The following is an 18519-nucleotide window of genomic DNA, read 5'->3' as shown; positions in this document are numbered from 1 at the left end:
GTCTCCTGTCCAGGCCTGTGCCCCATGGTGCTGTAGCTTCTGTGGATCAAGAGGGTCCCTCCCAGCTTGTCCCCCTGCAGCAGGGCCTTCCTGCTTCTGGCCCACACCTGCTCATGTGTGTGAGCTTGCACACGAGTGCCGGGAGACCCCCACCGAGATGCCTACCTGAGCCTCGTTATACTCATGCACACAGAGGGACCCGTTTGGGGAAGGAAGCAGAGACCACCCATATTCCCCACCCATCCCCATCCCCACACCCACTCAAAACAGAACCACAGAGAGCCCTCTGCAAACACCCATCACTCGTGCGCAGAACCCTGCAGACCCCTCGCTCCCGCATACCCCACAGAGTGAAGGGAGCTGTCGTTATGAAGCACGGCCAGTCTGGTAACCAGTACTTAGGTGAGGTACTTAGTGGGCCTGTTAAGCACCACTGACATGGGATCAACCTTAAGTGCAGAGATGGGTTCATTGCGTGAGTGGTGAACCAGCTCTGAGGCAGTTCCCTACAAGTTTCCAGAAATGCTTTGAACCCTGGCAGCATCATTAGGATAAAGGCATAAAAATTCCCAGGGACCGCTTTGATGGGGACAGCACTCATTTGGATGGTGGGGTTTGGGCGGGTTGTTCTAAACCAACATTGTGATTTGATTGTTACCCTCCACTCCCTTTGTCCCATTGGGTCCTCCAAGCTCTCATCCTTTGCCCGTCCCTCTCCTTCTTCCTTCCTCCTTCCTCTCCGGGAAGCAGAAAGAACTTGAGCATCAGTGAGACTGGCAATGTGATCTTGATCAAGCCACAGCCTCTAAGCCTCGGTCTCTTTTTCAGGGACCTACCTTGAAGGGCAGTTGTGGAAGCAAACGAGAGAACATCCATTAATGTGCAAGCACATAGTTAAAACGCACCCTCCCCGTTCCGTTGTGCTGTCTCATTCTTCCTGGCTCCCCAAGCCCACGGCCCCTCTCCTCAGTCTCCCTCCATCCTTCCCAAGTGAGGACTGCTACTGAAGTGGTGTCCAGGCCCCGGGGGGCAATCCGAGTGGGGAGAGGCAGGAGGGAGGTGAGTGGATCTACCCTGACCCTTGCCCAGCTCAGCCATCTGCCTGGGAGTTGGCGATTCCCTTCCTGGGTGATCCTCTGGTGCTGAGGCTACTGCCCAACTCTCAGGGAACACGCTCCTGAGCCTGGCCCTGTCCACTGCCTTCCTGAGGTACCATGTGGAGACCCTGGAAGGCTGGGGCCATGCGAGGGGTGCCCTGAGCTCTGGGTCAGCCTGCCTTCCCTCTGTGCTGGGCTGGGAGGTGGGGAGGAGGTCCTGCGGGGGTCTGTGACTTGTTTCTGTGTCACATCCTGCACCACACCCAGCCCAGGCAGTGGCCTTTCCCCAGGGTCCACCCTCTCCCCCCAGACCTTTCACACCTTGAGCCTTGGGACGCCAGGCCTTTCTCCTCCTCCTTGTGTTCTGCTTAGAACCAGAAGTTTGAGAGTTCAAAGCTCATCTTGCTCTTCTCTCTCATTTTACCACTTTGGAAACTAAGGCCCAGGAAAATGACTTGGCCAGGGTCACAAGGTGAGTTAGTGGCCCAGCTGGGACTGGGACCCAGGACTCCTGAGTCAGTCCCGAGTTCTGTCTCTCACACCCCAAACTCCTTCCGCCCTCGGTTTGTCTCGGGATGTCTTGGCTGTGGTACCATTGACATTGGACTTGGGACTGTCCTATGTGTTAGAGGATGTTTAGAAGCATCTCTACCCACTGGATGCCAAGAGCATTTCTTCTAGATGTGACAACCCCAAATATTTCCAGCCATTGCCACACGTTCCCTGGGGAGTACATCGCCTCGGGGGAGGACCACCGGTCTAGTTGTCTCCTCAGTCTCTTGTCTCTGGGACCTCACCTCTCACACTCGTAGGGTGTGAAGTAGCCCTTCAGTGAAGACGCTCTTTTCTGTTTCCTGCTTCTGTTCTCGGACTGGGTTTCTTGGAAACCGAAACACTCAGCCATTTTGTTCCTTACGAGAAAGAGCAAAAAACCAGGTCTGGAAAGATGCCATCCCTCCCTCCTCTTGGTCCTTGGTGTTGAAGCCATCTCTGGAGGTGGGAGAGGGGGTGGCATTTTCAGGCATACTGTTGGCAGTAACTGATGCCGGGACAGACCCAGCGTTTGTTGATTGAACAACATCACATCCTCAGAGTCTGGGCCGCTTTGTGAGACTCTTCTCTTTGCTGGACACTCGATGCCATGATATTTGAGCAGAGAAAGGACAGGCCAAATGATATGTCCTGAAGCTTAAGCACTGGGTGTGTTTCATCTGGGCCCAGTGAGCTAGGGTCACCGAGGTGCTGTTCAGGGTGGGCCGGGTAGGGAAGGAGGATTGGGAAGCAGATGTCGAGGTGATGGTGGTTGTATATACGTGGCTGCCTCATTTAGAGCACCTCTGTGTGCTTTTTACTGTGCTGAGTGCTTTACACGCATTGTATCAGTCTTTGCAGTACTCTCTGAGATACCCATTTTATAGATAAAGAAACTGAAACTCAGAAAAATTAAGTAATTGGCCCAGGGTTGCACTAAGCTAGTAAGTAGTAGTGTCTGCATTTAAACCAGTGTCGGCTTGACCCCTAAGCCCATGTTCTTAGCCACTGTGTTCCTGGCAGATGCCGAAGTGCAACGAGTCAAAAGGGCTGGGTATAACTTTAGGTTGCATTATTAAAGGCATGGTTTCCAGAAACTGGAAGGTGATAGGCCTGTGGTGCTCCTCATAGGTCACAGAGCCCACATGGGTCGTCCCTTGCTTCAGAGTGATAAAAACCACTGGTAACAAGTGCTCAGGTGGTGAGGAGAAGCAAAGAGGGGTATGGTGGGCTCAGGGACTTTGGGGGCGGGAGTGGGGGAGGTTTGTCTGTCAAAGGAGAGACTCAGGAGGACATGCACATTCCATTCAGTGACTGAAGCTCTCATGTGGCTGAGATCTGGCTTGTCTGAGCCACCCAATCAGGCACCACAAGGTGAGTGGAAAAGTCAGGGAGCTAAAATGTATCTGTTAGAGCCATCTAATGATGAAATGGGCTTTTGGGGTAGAGAGCAAGATCCCTATAATTGAAAACAGTTAAGTACAGCTACCACCATTTTTTGCCAAACCTGGCTGCCTAGCATTCTCCACTGGAGAGTGTTTTACAATTCAGATTCCCAGGTCCCACCCCTGGCAATTCGGCCTCTGGAGGTCTGGGATAGGGCCAGGGGGTCAAGGTTTTTATAAAACTCTCCAGAACCTTCTGGTGCAGCCAGTCCCTGGATGGTAGCAGAGAACCATGGGATCGGGTTGCTACTTACAGAGACTCTTGTATGGTGGTGTTTCCAAAGTATGGTACATTGGCCAGACTGGTAATTGTATATGAAATGATTTTAAGTCTATTTATTTTAAAGCATATTAGAAGAGAAAGTGTATAGCTTTCACACCAAACCTGGGATATCATGGATATTGATGCTTTGAACTACCTGGAAGTTAAATTTATTTTTAAAATTTTACAAAATCTTATCAAAATAATACTATTGAGGGGATTCAGATGTGCAGATAAACATGAAGGTCGTATGCAAATAAAATCTAGGTTAACACTGTTGCAAGGGTAGAGACTATTGGGTGGACTGGTTGACCATACCCTTTCAAGAGCCTGGGGTTTGTCAGTTAGTTCCAGAAGGCTCCACGGAGGTAAGAGGATAATTACAGTAGTTTGTCCAAACTGTGGCCTTACAACAGTCCTGCGCCGGGAAAATTGGAAGTCCTTTTGCCCCCAGTTTGGAGCCTGAGGCGTGGAACCCCTCTTCTCCCTTCCCCATTCTTTTTTTTTTTTTTTTTTTTAATATTTATTTATTTATTTATTTATTTTTGGCTGTGTTGGGTCTTCGTTTCTGTGTGAGGGCTCTCTCCAGTTGCGGCAAGCGGGGGCCACTCTTCATCATGGTGCGTGGACCTCTCACTATCACTGCCTCTCTTGTTGCGGAGCACAGGCTCCAGACGCGCAGGCTCAGTAGTTGTGGCTCACGGGCCTAGTTGCTCCGCAGCATGTAGGATCCTCCCAGACCAGGGCTCGAACCCGTGTCCTCTGCATTGGCAGGCAGATTCTCAACCACTGCGCCACCAGGGAAGCCCCCTTCCCCATTCTTGATGGTTTCTGTGAAGTCTTTGACGCTGGGCTGGGGTGTTCCCCATCTCATCAGTGAAAATGCCGTTAAGATAGGGCAAGGGCCAGAGTACGGGGCACCATTTTTGTTCTTCCTCTTATTTTTCTTCTTTACTCTCAGAAAGAAGCAGCTAGTGATGCTGGCAGTGGGGAGGGGGCTAGGGATGAGGTGTCTGCTCCGAAGAGGGAGAAGTAGGTGGCCGGCACCCGGCATGCCTCTCCCTCCCGGGCCTGCAGTACCCGACCTGGCTGTGAAAGGTCTGGGCATCAGCGTGGGGTGGCTGCAGAAGCACTTTGGGGTGGCAGACTAACTGGGCCTCGGACACAGAGACACCAGGCCTCGAAACCACTACTGGCCTGGCTGCAAATCCTAGGCCATCTCCTACTGCCTGTGGGAGTTGGGTTGGGCATTCAATTGAAATGCAAATAAGAGATGGAATTTGGTGTCCTGCTGTCAGTTAGGGACTACTGGTACTTTTCAGGGCACACCAGGCTGATGGTGGGGTCATTCGGGCAGCTCGTGTGGCTTCTGGCTGAGGGGGCTCTTTTGGATCTGGCTGCTTAGATGTGAGGGTAGGCATTACCTATACTCCAAAAAGTTATCCCCTCCGCCATTCGTGATTGTCATGGGTGGGAGCAAACTGAATACCAATAGCCAGTCACCTGGAGGCATCTCAGGTGGCCCGGCAGGTCAGTGTCCTGAGCCAGACACACACTCGCCTTCCCAAAGTCAGGCCTCAAAAATGGTCAAGGTTCCTGGGTCAGAATCCAAAGCTTTGCACTGCAAATCTCGCTTTGGGGCTCCCATCCCTCCCAGCATCCTGCATGTGTGATACCCCAATGCCTCCATTTAGGCCCCATGGTCACCTCTGGGAAATATAGGAGTTTGTGGGTTTTTCCCCCCTTTTATAAGCCAAGGAAGTGTCCTGGCTCCTAGACTCTGCCCTGCGGCGGGTGTGTGCTGGGTGGCGAGGAGGGAGAGAGAGAGGAAAAAAAAGATCTCCACCTTATTGTTCAGCAGCTGGAAAATTGTTGTCATCTGTTCTGCCTTTCATTTGCTGAGAATGGGAAAAAAATGTGGAAAAATTTGGGGAAATAAATCTCAATACCCTCATAGGAGCTCTCACCCTTCCCTCTCTCTCTCCCTCACATCCCGGCCGCTTTTCTCCCACTTCTCCTCTGGGTCCTGGATCCACAGTGGGCTTGGGACTGGGGCCGGGCCGGGGCAGTTCTGAGGCTGTGCTGGGCTGTGCTGGGCCTGGCCTGGGCCGGGGCCGTCGCTGGACTAGGATGGAACTGGGGCCGGAGATGGGCTGGCCTGGCCACTTCTCACTCCATGTGGAGGGCTTGGGAAGCCACTGTGATGTCATTCAAGAGCTGCATAGCTACGGGATGATAAGTGAAGCCCTGGGGACCCAGCTGGCTGAAATTACAGACAGAGTTTTATCCCACTGGCTTCCTACAAGCCAGAGTGAGGCAGAGCAAGCCGAGCTGAGAGGGGGAGAGAGAGAGGGAGAGAGAGAGAGAGCGTGCGCGTGAGCGAGAGGCAGAGGGAGGGAGTGCTGTGTGTGTGTGTTTGTGTGCTCCAGAGCGCACGGGCAGGGCAGGCAGGCGGCACTTGCTCCTCCCACCCCTGACAGTCCGAGGGAGCCCAAGTAGGACACAGACAGCGCTGGGAGCTGCAGCCATGGACGAATTATTTGAAACTTGAGGCACAAGGAGCAGAGATCAATTCAGAGCGCTTCTTTTCCCTCCCCTCGCTCCCTCTCTGTCTAGAGGGTAAGTGTCTGCCGGGCAGCTGTTTCTCCCGTGTGTGTCCTTGTGTGGCTCTCTGCTGGACCCGGGGAGAGGGTGGAGGGTGGCTTCTGGGCCTGGGGGCTGGGGGCTGCCGTGGACCTGGACTGGGGAAGGGCGTGTGTCTGCGTGGGGCCGTGGCCCCTGGCGTTGCCTTTGGAGGCAGATGGGGCTGACCTGGCCACCTCCTTCCTGGACTCACTGCCCTGGAATGTGTAAGAGCCGCCGCCTCAGGTCTGCGGGGTGGCTGTGTTGGAGGGGGTCAGTGTATCTGAGCCGGCCTCACCCTTTGGGGTAGTGGTTCATGGCGGGAGAGAATGGGGTGGGCAGAGGGCATGTGGCGGAGGCATGGACTCGCCCCTGAAACATTCCTGTTTATTCAGGACAGCACCCGCACCCCCAGTTCTGTGGCCTGAACTTTGTGGCACCCTCGGGGCTGACCATTCCCCCACTGGCCTCCTGTGGGCTCCCATTCATGGCTTTCTCCCAACTTTGGCAGGGCTCTTGGCGGCTCGACTGTGCCCCTGGCCAGGAATCTCTGAGTGTCCAGGCGGGTGCCCTGGCCTGGCAAAGAAGGACTTCGGTTATTGTGGGCTCAGGAGCTATTTTTGCCATCCGGAGTGTGCCTGTGGTATCTGCTGCCCGGATAGGCCGAGGGCGGGGCGTGGGCGTGCCAGGCTCCGGTTAGAGTGCCTGGCGTGGGAGCTGAGGTCCAGGCTGGAGTCAGGAGGCTGGTCTGCAAGTTCACGTTCACCCCACAGGCGTGGGTTGGCCTGTGACCGGGCAGGTCGCTCACCCTCCAGGCCCTGGCCCCTTGGGTCTGAAAGAAAGGTCACCGTGAGGTTTTCTGTGCCTACTCCCTCTCTCTGGAGGAATTCAAGTAAGATGGTATCTGTGTAAAGTGTGTGGGTCCTTCCTGAGGAGGCCCTGGGGACACATCTGTCATCATCACTTGACCAAGCCCCGTATCTTATACCGTGAGGTTCTTGGTCTGCAGCCACAGCTGGAGAGTGCCCCCGCCCCCCAGGCTCCTCCGGCGTCTTCACCTTGAAGCGCCATTAGGGGGAAGAGCGCTGTACTTGGAAGCAGGGAGGCGAGTCTGTACGCCCTCCGTGCTGGGTGACCTTGGGGGTTTCCCGGAGCCTACAGAGCCTCCTTGTCCTGTAAAATGAGGGGTGAGCAGTGGATTAACTGAGCCCTCAAGGCACGTCAGCCCCCCAAACCCCATGGCTTTTAAAAAGCTCTCATGGCTCAGCTGGTCCCTCTCAGACCTTCGCTCTGTGCCTCTGAGGGCCGGGAGCCACGGGCAGGAGCTGCTGATGGGAGGCGGCTCTGGTGTCCATTTCTGTTTGGATGCTGACTTTCTCCATCTTCTGAAATTCAGACGGGGGCTCCGTCTGGGCCCTGGGCTTAGTGCCTCCCTCCTTCTTTCTTGCCTCTGCAGATTGGCGGAGGCGGCCAGGTGTGGACCCTCCCTGGGTCCACAGAGGCAGATTTTGGGGTGACCTTGGTGAGGTCCCTTGTACAGGGGACAGAGCCACCTGTGTAAAGATTGACAGCAGCCCTGGGAAGAATCTTGTTCTCTCCAGTATCTGAAAATGCAGTGGGTTCCCTCTGAGTGCTGCTAAACAAGAAGAAAGACAGGTGTCTGCCACACCCGGACTCATCCGTCCCTGCCCACAGGGCCCTGTGCTTGTCAGTGTGGCACCAGTGGACACTTCCCACTGTGAACCTGAGTCCCTGAGGCTGCACCTGTCACCTGCCCGCTTTGCCTCTCAGAGGCTGTGTCTCCCCTCTGTGGTTCCCCTGCAGAGACTTGGTCTTCAACCCCTAATTCTGAAGCTCTTCAGAGCCCCGGAGGAAGCCCATTCCTATTTAGAGAAGTTCTAGAACTCTCTGTGAGCTGTGTTTCAAACAGAGGGTTGCCTCAGGCCCTGGCTGGCTGCGAGGGTTGCGCGGGGAGGTCAGCATGGGTGGAGTCCGGGACTGTCACAGGTGGGCCACAGGAGGTCCCTGCTGCCGTTGCCTGGGCATCTCAGGAGGACCCCAGGCTATGCTCGAGCCATGGGGCTGAGGTTCCCCATAGCTCTCTCCATCCTCCACCCCTCCTCACACACCTCCCCTGGGTGTCCATCACCGCTCTGAAATTATGTGCAAAATTTGTATTTGGGCATTCTGGGGGGATTTCTTCAGATACTGCAGGGGGTCCTCGGCTAGGAAAGCGAATGTCCACTAGACTGGGCTGGAGTGTGGCTGAGGCGTCCTGTAGGGGATGCCACAGGGTGGGCTCTGGCTCAGCCAATTTACAAGGACTTCCACGGGGCCCAGCCTGTGCTACCAACACCCCTCTTTCATGGTATTTTGGCTGCAGTGTGTCTCTTCCCTTTGGGAGAAGCTTGAGGTCCACCTTGAATCCCTGATTTTCCACTTCTCTGGGTGGCAGTGGGAGAAGAGTATCTCAGTGGCTGACAGGACTATATAAAGCTTTATTTAATGTCATGCAAGAAGCTTGATGGAACATCTCACGTGTGCCAGGCCCTGCACTCTGTAGGGCCATCCTGTATAGCTGTGTGAGCTGCGCATTGAACTCCAAGAAGCACTGTTGACATAGACCACATTGTGAATGGTACTCTCTGCGAACCAGAGACTGGAGGAGAGAGAGAAAGAGGTCAAGGCCTTCCTCAAGGAACTTAGTGGGGAAGACAAACGTGGTCGACAGTAATGTCTGTTCAGTGGGTGACCAGCGTTACAGTCATGGGAACAGCGCAGTGGGAACAGGAAAAAGGTGTATCTGAGTCTGGCGGACTGTAGGAAAGGGGTAAGGCCAAGGGAGGCTTCCCAGAGAGGTTCACAGTGAGCCTGAAGGAGGAGGAAGACGGTTGCCAGGGAGGTTGAGAGTTGCGGGAGCAGGGTGGGGAAGGGCCTTTCAGGAGCGGGAACAGCGTGTGCGAGGCACAGGGTGCGAAAGAGCATATAAATAGTATGAGTAGAGTGGGGCGTGTTTGGAGTATTGAGGACAGTGAAGGGGAGGCTTCAAAAGGCAGGCAGGGGCCAGATGATAACAGGTCTGCATGGCCGGCAAGGGGAGAGGTTAGCATGCCTGGATGTGGCAGGCCTAGCTCAAGGTGCTTAGCGCCTGAATCCTGTCTGTCACTCAGCAAACCTGCAAGGAAGCATCTGAGTCTTCACCTGATGGGCTCGGAGGCCAGGCTCCACGTGGTTAAGGAGGTTTAGTGGTTAACACAAGCTGAATTAGCCGTTAAGATGGGGGCCATCCTTCTGAGTGAGCTGGTGAGGGGGTGGGAAGGGAGGGGGCCCTTCTGCTCTGCTTCCTCTCCAGAACCGCATCCCTCTGGCCTCCCTGGTACCCTTCCTCTCGCTTTCACATGTTGCTTCTCAGTACCCCCCACCCAGCCCCAGCCCACCTCCCCGCCCCATAGCTGGGGAAGAGGTTGTGGCTAAAGGGTTAACACACCCAGAACTTGCTCTCCTGGCTGCATCCTGGCCAAGCTTCGCTGTTTGTCAAAGCTCACCTACCTGCCCGACAAACGTGGTTTTTGATGCCTCATTCCCACGTTTAAGGAGCTGAGAGTCCCTCCTGGCTTGCTGGGGCCCCCGTCTGCCTCTAAACCGCCTGTGTCCACGGTGGGCACCGTGCCTCTTCCTATGGGCACTGCATTGATTTCCCTCCACGTTGGTTGGTCATCACTACTCCGGGTAATGTATTGTAATGAGCTGTTATTCTGCTGGACATGGACCCAAAGGACTTTCTATCATGAAGGGCCCCATCTTGAAGACCTTAATGAATCATTCACTGTGCACAACAGGTCTGCTCTTGGACAGGGAGGGGTCTCTCGTCACTGAGTCACTTTCTTGCAGTCCACCAGGCTGGCACCCTTTACTTTTCCCGGTTGGCCTGTCTGTTCTGACACCTAAATAAATGACATCTCCCCACTTGACATTAGTGAGAGAAGCAGAGGTCCTTAACCTCAGGGCTCAAAACGCTGACCACCTGGGTCAAGGTTTCTCAAGATGTTACCCAGAAGCCCCTGAAAGCTAGTTAAAATGCTGATTCTTGGCCCTACCCTAGATCTATGCGTGAAAATCTTTGGAGATAGGGCCCTGGAATCTACATTTTTTTAACAGTCCCCGGAGGAGATTCTTATGAACATCAAAATTAGACAGCAACTGCCCAAACCCTTTATCACCTTAGTATCCCATGTTTGTTTCTTTTGTTCCTTTTGAAGTGTGTGGGATGGACACATCTTTCCTTTCCTGCGTACTGGCCTGTGCTGTGCTTCCAGCTACACGCGAACTTCTGCAGTTCACTGAGGGGAGCCTAGAGGGTAGGGAGTAGAGAGTAGGTCCACGTCCAAGTCAGCTGGGGATTTTCCTCAGAGCTTTCCAGAAGCATGACACGCACATCTGGATTACGGCCGCTGTGGAATAAGGGCCCCTTGCTGCAATCCAGCTCAGCGTTGAGGGTGGAGTCCAGGGCTTGGAGCAGCTGCTGGGAAGAGCCAGGCATAATCAGACAAAGCAAGCAGGGCCTTGAAGAGACTTCTCCACTTCCCTAGAGAAATGGGCAGGATGTCCAGGCTGGCCTGGGTTGGGGGCCTGGAAGCTCAGCCCACTGGGCTGCCTATACCTTGTGTTTCCCCTTCTCAGCACCCACAGCCCCATCCAGGCAGGTCCCTCCCTCCATCCCCTGCTCCCTCCCACTGGGTGTCCAACTCCCTCTCATCTGAGATGTTTTTACCTGAACTGGCTGGGCCCATAGAGGCTGCTGGGACTTCAAGATGGATCTGGTGGCCCCTTAGCTTAAGAGCCTTGAAGCCATCTCCCCTCAGCCCTCGAAGTCCCCTCTCCTCCTCCCCCACTCTGTTTCACTCCTCTTTGCTCTGCCCTCCTCTCTCTTTTGCCCTTCCTGCCTTAATAGATTGAAACCGACATGGTGTTCCGGCTTCTTGCGGTCCTGGTAAATAGCTCTTAATGTGGACGTGGTTGATGGGGAGAAGGGGATGAGAAGCGTGTTGTGTGGCGTGAGGGATGTGGGCACTTTCCTTCATTCCTGATGGGAGCAGCAGGTGTTCGTGCCCCTCAGGTGCACTGGGATTTCAGCAGAGCCCTCACGGGGGCTGACGGACCTAGGAGGGGCCTGGGTGTCCTCAGTTTCTCCTCTTGATTTGAAAAGGAAGATGACCCAGTGAAGGTGTAGAACAGCCTGGAGCGTGCTGCCAGCACTGGGCGTCAGGAGCAGCCGGCCCCTTCTTTGAGGTCAGGAATAGGCATTTCCATTTGTACTTGGCAAACGGGATTTAATTAAACAGTTTACACTTCTTCGATTTTCTTACTAAGCCTCAGTTGCCTGGCAGTTATTATCCTGTTGTTGCTCCTGCGAACAGTAGCCCATGTCGGGGTAAATGAGGTCGTGGCAGAATAAGTTTAATATTGGCATTTTCAAAGTCAGTGAAGAGTAGGGCGTGGCCCAGAGGGCCAAGATATCAGGGAGTGGTAATCAGTGTGAATTCTCCCTCCCTGTCTTGGAAGATGCTTTCTTATCTCTCTTGCCAACAGCTTTTCTTTTGTGAACCCTAGTGTGATGCTGGAGTGGGTTTGCTTTCTCCTAGGAAGGAATACTCTCAGGTCTGCTCTGGTTTGCACCCAGTGGTTCTCATTGCCTTCTGAGTGTAAATGGGAGGCCTTGGACACTCCACCCTTTGCTTTGCTCCTCCCCCCTGCTTCCCGGCCTATGTGCGCATGGACCTGGGAGATGAGGGGCTTCAGGGGATGGAGGAGATCCCAGGCCCGGGAGGAGTACTCTGTCATCTCACGGTGTGGGCTGGAGAGTAGGGCCAGGGCCTTAGGAATGGGCCAGCAGCTTTCCGGGTGCAGTGAGAAGGAAAGACAGCTCTTCAGACTGCCACTAAGTGGTGTGAGGGGCCCATCCTCACGGGAACCACCCTCCAAAATCTGAGTGGATGAGAGCCTTCTGTCTGCAATGCTTTTCTCCTCTGGAAACAGCCAGCCAGAGTCTCTTTTGTGTGTGTATAACATGGAGCCCGGTTCTTTGGAAGGACACAGCACGAGGGGCGGCCTCTCATCTACATTTCGGCCCCTTTAGGGATGATGCCATTTGAGTTGGGAGAGGCAGCATGTGTATAACTGCATCTTAGTAGCCTTTTGGGGTCCCGGCACAAGGGGCAATGTTTTCGGAGAATCAGACCTTTCTCAGCCAAAACCCTTTTCCAGTTCAGACCAGCGCCATCCCTGTGAGCCCTGGGCTGCGGCAACACTCTGGCCCAGTGTCACTTGGGGCCTGCTGCTGGCTGAGACCCCAAAGCCCCAGGGAAAACTGGGGGCAGAGAGATGGTTCTGGAGAGTTAAGTGACTGGGCAGAGCCTCCAGCCCCCAGGGGGTGTGTGTGGACGATGTGCCTTGTCGGGCATGTCGGTGCTAGTGCTTGGGTGACGTCACTTGGTTGGCCTGTGGTTTGTGTGTGTGTATGTTGATCAGGATGTTCCTGTTTTGCGGTTGTCTGATCACTTGTTTTTGGCCGTAGGCTTCTGTATGGGTGTTTATTTTTAGAGGCTGCCACTTCTGGCCTGAGGGCTGATCCGTGGGCATGGTAGGAGCTTGTGTTTTCTGAAATGTTTGTGGCTTTAAATTTCAGTATTTATTTTGGGGTATTGCTGCTTTTTATGTGTTTATTCTGTGGGGCGGTGTGTGTGTGATATGACAGTGTAGAATAATAAAAAATTGTGTGGTCTTTGAAGTTCTGCTTTAGCTTTGATTTTAATTCAGTTTTTTAAAAATTCTAAATTAGTTCTGATTTAAAATCCCAGCTTTACCAAGTACTACGTGTCTGCAAATAAATGGTTTCCCGTCTCAGTTTCTCCGTCTTTAAAATAGGCATAACAACCCTGACTCACAGGATTCGAAATAACGTATGTGTAAATGTAGCAAAGTGTTCCCTGAATGTTAGCTATTAACATTAGTATTTGTGTATTTGTATCCACACCTGCTCTTTCTGACTGCGGTGCTGGGGCTGTCTGGTGTACTCCATGAGCGCATGCGTCTGGGTGTTTGATTTGGGTGATTTCTGGTGGGAGTGTGTGTCTCTGGATGTCTTTGTACCTGGTTTTCTGTGTGTGAGTGTGTGTGTGATTGTTGGTGTCTGGGCTGGAGTCTGTGCAGTGTTTGGGAGGGGGCTTTTTTTCTTGCCAGTTGGGGGCCTGCCTTGGAGGGGGAGGAAGGGAGGTGTGTGTGTTTGTGTGTGTGTGTCAAGGCTGGAAGCTGGACTGCTGACTGTACAGGGTGTGAAATCACTGAGTTCCTCTGGGCAGGGAAGTTCTTCGTTCCTGAGTCAGCCCTTTGGCCTCTAGCCACCCAGCGCTCACTTTTTCCCTTCAGAGAAAGTATTGCTCACGGGGTCCCCAGAGCATCTCAGACAAAATGGCACAGGGGGCACCTCTCCCTGCTGAAAAGCCTCTACTTTTGTGTTCTCAATCCCTAAGATGCTCCTTCCACCCTTGGCCCCTGAAGCTCCTTTCCAGAACCTCCACGGGCCCTGGCATTCAGAGGGAAACTGTGTCCTCCTTAACACCAGGCCTGCTGCCTTTGCTGGACCCCATCTTGGCCCAACACCCCAGGTCCTTGGGAGGCGAGTGCAGTGCCAGAGCCAGGCTTTGGACTGGGGCATCTTGCCCCCAGGACCCCGGCCCAACCTTGGACTCCACTGCCTGGCCCTGACCCTGGGTGCAGGGGAGGGCTCTGCTCAAAAGCTCGGGGAAAGAGTCCTTTTGTCCTTTTGCCCTTCTGCCACCTTGGCTCTATCTCGGGGTGCTGAGAGGATTCCCTTTGGGGATCCAGGGAAGGGAAGCTTTCAGCTGCTCTCCTCGGGAGAATGAAGATGTCCCGCCTCCCACTGACATCTGCTGTCTGTCTCCCCTCTGGTCCCTCTCTTGTAGAGGTTGTGGGCCACACGCAGGGACCCCTGGACGGGAGCCTGTACGCCAAGGTGAAGAAGAAGGACTCCCTGCACGACAGCACCGGGGCCGTCAACGCCACGCGGCCCGCTCTGTCGGCTACCCCCAACCACGTGGAGCACACCCTCTCCGTGAGCAGCGACTCGGGCAACTCCACGGCCTCCACCAAGACAGACAAGACCGATGAGCCTGCCCCCGGCCCCTCCAGTGCCCCTGCTGCCCTGAGTCCCCAGGAGAAGCGTGAGCTGGACCGCCTGCTCAGTGGCTTTGGCTTGGAGCGAGAGAAGCAAGGCACCATGTACCACACCCAGCATCTCCGGTCCCGCCTGGCGGGGGGCCCTGCTGCGCCCTCCTCCGGCCGCCATGTCGTCCCGGCCCAGGTTCACGTCAATGGCAGGGCCTTGGCATCCGAGCGGGAGACAGACATCCTGGATGATGAGCTGCCCAACCAGGATGGGCACAGCGTGGGCAGCATGGGCACACTGTCCTCCCTGGATGGGGTCACTAACACCAGTGAGGGGGGCTACCCGGAGGCCCTGTCCCCACTGACCAACGGTCTGGACAAGCCCTACCCCGTGGAACCTATGGTCAATGGCGGGGGCTACCCCTATGAGTCTGCCAGCCGGGCAGTGCCTGCCCAAGCTGGCCACCCTGCCCCCATGCGACCCTCCTACTCTGCACAGGAGAGTTTAGCTGGCTACCAGCGGGAGGGGCCCCACCCAGCCTGGCCACAGTCAATGACCACCTCCCATTATGGCCATGACCCCAGCGGTATGTTCCGCTCTCAGTCCTTTCCGGAAACTGAGCCCCAGCTGCCCCCAGCTCCAGCCCGTGGGGGGAGCAGCCGGGAGGCTGTGCAGAGGGGCCTGAATTCCTGGCAGCCTCACCCACCTCCTCGCCAGCAGGAAAGAGCCCGCTTGGAGAGCCTCGGGCTCAGCAGGCCCAGCCCCCAGCCATTGGCAGAGCCCCCCATGCCTGGCCTCCCCGAGTTCCCGCGGGCGGCCTCCCAGCAGGAGATCGAGCAGTCCATCGAAGCCCTCAATATGCTGATGCTGGATCTGGAGCCAGCCACGGCGGCCGCCCCACTGCACAAGTCCCAGAGTGTCCCTGGGGCCTGGCCAGGCGCTTCCCCGCTCTCCTCCCAGCCCCTCTCTGGCTCCTCCTCCCAGTCCTATCCACTGACCCAGTCCAGATCTGGCTACATCCCCAGTGGGCATTCCTTGGGCACCCCTGAGCCTGCTCCCCGGGCCTCCCTAGAGTCTGTCCCTCCTGGCAGGCCTTACTCACCTTATGATTATCAGCCGTGTCTAACGGGGCCCAACCAGAGTTACCGTCCAAAGAGCCCAGCTGCCTCCTCCTCGTCTGCCTTCCTTCCAAACACCCAGAGCTCTCCGGGGCCTCAGCTGCCCCCAGTCTCTCTCCCTGGCCTCACCACTCAGCCTCAGCTTCCACCGAAGGAGGTGACTTCAGACCCATCCCGAACTCCAGAGGAGGAGCCATTGAACCTGGAGGGGCTTGTGGCCCACCGGGTAGCAGGTAAGAGCCTCAGGGGCCATGAGTTCTGGGTATCCCCTCCTTATTCCCTCCACACCTTCCCTCTCTGGTCTTGGCTGGTTTTTCTGGAGCGAGGTGCAGGCCCAGCCATCACGCCTTAGCGGGTGCTGCTTTGGTCTGGGGAAGAGGCTGTCAGGAGCCCACATGCCAGCCATCCCTTCCTGCATTCATTGCCTGTTAGGCTCCAAGCCAGGCATTGAGGTTCAAAGATCAGTGTCTTTCAGGAATTTTCGGTCTAGTGAGGGAGCAGGTACACAGACAGATAATTCTAACAGAGAGCAATGTGTACTACAACAGAAGTGGGGACCAAAGCCCCAGAGCCTGGGAAAGCAAGGTTTCCCATCTAGGGCAATCAGGGAAAGCTTCCTGGAGGTGGTGACTCCAGGGCTGGAGTACAAATTTTCTAGGCAGAGAGGAGATGCTCTCTGCAGCTGCCTGCAGTGGAGAAGGCCTGGAGAAGGTTGGAGGGAGGCCTCTGTGGACTCCAGTTCCCTTTTGAGCCCTCCCAGAGGCACAGCAATGCCTGAGAGGGTGTCCTGAAGCCCTTGGGCTCCATCTGAGTGTTCAACCCTGGTGCGTCCTTTCAGGATATTTCTCTGTTGCTGGGGAGGCCAAGGTCCATCTTCTTGTTCAGCTGTCCTGCTAGTCCTTGCTTTAGGACCAGCTCTGTATGGGAAGCAGGCACTGAGAAACAGATCCCCATTTCCTATCAGAGAATGGACTTATTCTCCAGAGAGAGGAGACAGAGTGGGGCAGCCAGATGAGCTTACTGGGGAGATAAAGGCAAGAAATGTCAATGTCCAGGGCCATGTTGGGAGGGGCAGGAAGGGCTCCCTTCCTTCCCTCTGGCCTAAGCCTGTGACCATTCCATGGGGGCAGCCAAACTGGGCGGGAAATCCTATGAGTTGGTTTTATTGTGGAGGTGAAGCCCAGGCCAGGGTGAACCAGAGCCTGGGGCGAGGGGGACCTTGTGCCAAGCCCCTCAGCTGACAGGGTGGTGGGTAGTCAGGGAGCAGAAGGGGAGCCTGGGCAGCTGACTCTGCCTTCTGTCCCTTTTCCTAAATTTAGGGGAAGCTGAGTCACCATGCCAGCTACAGGGAGGAAGGGAGACGCCGTCCCTGAGGATGGATGATGGGTTTAGGGAAGTAGCTGGGGCCAGGCCAGTTGGCTGTTGGGTTTGAGTCCAGGACCTGGAGTGGCGGCATGGACTCCCTGCTCGCTCCTGTACTTCAGAGCAGAGCACAGCCCCCAGTTCAACTATTGGTAACTTGAAATTGGCCATAATGACAGTACTCACACTATGGAAATTGGCAATCAAGGACTTCACCTGCCCTGGAGAGCTGGTCTAGCAGCACATCATTGTCTTTACCCAAGAGTCAAAGCATAATATGAGTAGCTCTATAACCTGAGGGGTGAAATGCTCCATGGGGGGTCCCCATGGGGCTGGTGTCTTCTACTTTTGTCCACATCTGGGCCCATGAGATAAGGAGTACCTGGCTTGTCAGCAGAAACCATTTTCCTCCTGGTTTTGTTGAAGGGAGAGGAATGGGCCCTCTCAATATTTTACAGAGTTGGGGTGGTGGCCTGAGGAATAGTGACACTCTAGTCTAATGATGGGCAGGATCCCAGGGGCTTTTCTCTGGGGGAGCAGGATGAGTTTCCTCCCTTTCACAGAACCCTCTGTATAGCTCTCCCAGAGCTTGCTCAGAAGGAAGCCATACTTTAATGGCCCTGGAAGGATGTCCATCTTGTAGTGGCTCTCCTCTCATCCTTTTCTTTCCTACCAGTTTCTGAGGTCTTGCTTCTCAACCTCCATATCCTGTAGCTGCTCAGGTTTTGGCTGCCAATAAGTCATATGGAGGGAGGGATATTGTCGGCACAGTACCTGTGTCCTCCAACCCTGCTGTCATCTCCTCCACCAACTGTGAGTGACTCAGTCAGGAGAAGGGATAAGATGTGTAGAGGGGACAGTTATATTTGGTCTCCAGGGCTACAAAGGACCTCTTGAGTCCATGCCCTGTCATGAACAGTATTTCTTATGTCAGCAGGTCCTGCTTGCACAACTTCTTCAGTAGCCCTATCTGCAGTGCTTGTGTTGATAAAGATGCACCGGTAGGATTAATTTGTAGAACAGTCTAGGAGCCAAGGGATAGACTTTCAGCACTGCCTTTTTCTTCTCATTTTACATTCTGCAAGAAGCTGGAATGTAAGCTTCAACATGAGTAACCTCAGATCTGAGGGAGAACCTCTATATGGTCATCAGTATGATCTGGTTTCTCCTGGCCTTTCTCCCTCAAGTCTGCTCTTTCTTCCTTGGCTGTCAACTGAGGCTGTCATACCTCAGTTCTATGTCCTTGGTTCATCCCACTTTGATCCAACTACTCCTTATGTCTTATTTCAGCTTAGCTCTCAGAGTATGTAGGGTTAGTTTTCTTAACTTGATAAAGGGTAGGTACTGTAGCACATGTCACACTTTCTTGTGAAACATTAGAATTAGAAGCATTCCCATTACACCAGGGACACAATAAAGCTGCCTGTTATCACCACTATCATTTAACATTGTATTGGATATCCCAGCCAGTGCAATAAGACAAGAAAAAGAAATAAGAGTCATAGTTGTTGAGTCCAATCAAGTTATCTTATGATCCTGATTCTGTGACTGTACTGATCTCAGGTGTCTCTAGAGGTAGAGATTTCAATGCATATTGGAAATCAGAAGTTGATCGTATCCTTAAGGAGTCTAGAGTTTAGAAAGGGGAAAGAGAACTGGAACTTTAAAATGAAGTTATTTGTAATAAGAGAGGTATGAAGAAAGTTCTGTGGGAATGAAGAAAAAGGAAAGATCACTATCAGCTGGAGAGATTGGGGAGGCTCTTTGTTGAGTGTGGGTTTTATAGAGCCTTGGAAGATGGGTAGGACTTTGAAAATGGGTGAGGTCATTGGAGAGAGAGGGCTCATAATGAAGATAGGAAAACTTAAGGCATGTTTGAAGAATAGAGTGGATTGAG

The 18519-nt window shown here is 54.2% G+C and overlaps 1 protein-coding gene across 9 annotated transcripts in view; it reads left to right on the top strand.

Annotated features, from left to right (window-relative positions):
• Nucleotides 1–18519, top strand: part of TNS1 (tensin 1) — a 207413-nt gene that overhangs the window by 143873 nt on the left and 45021 nt on the right. For all 9 annotated transcript variants that reach the window (XM_028167912.2, XM_057551606.1, XM_028167910.2 and 6 more), the window contains one exon: nucleotides 13940–15493. In XM_028167912.2, the coding sequence (XP_028023713.2) occupies nucleotides 13940–15493 (1554 nt within the window). The remainder of the gene's footprint in view (nucleotides 1–13939; nucleotides 15494–18519) is intronic.

This window comes from Balaenoptera acutorostrata, chromosome 8 (assembly GCF_949987535.1).
Source record: "Balaenoptera acutorostrata chromosome 8, mBalAcu1.1, whole genome shotgun sequence".
Taxonomy (NCBI): Eukaryota; Metazoa; Chordata; class Mammalia; order Artiodactyla; family Balaenopteridae; genus Balaenoptera; species Balaenoptera acutorostrata.
Note: the sequence above shows the minus strand (reverse complement) of the source record. Positions and strands in the feature narration are given on the sequence as shown.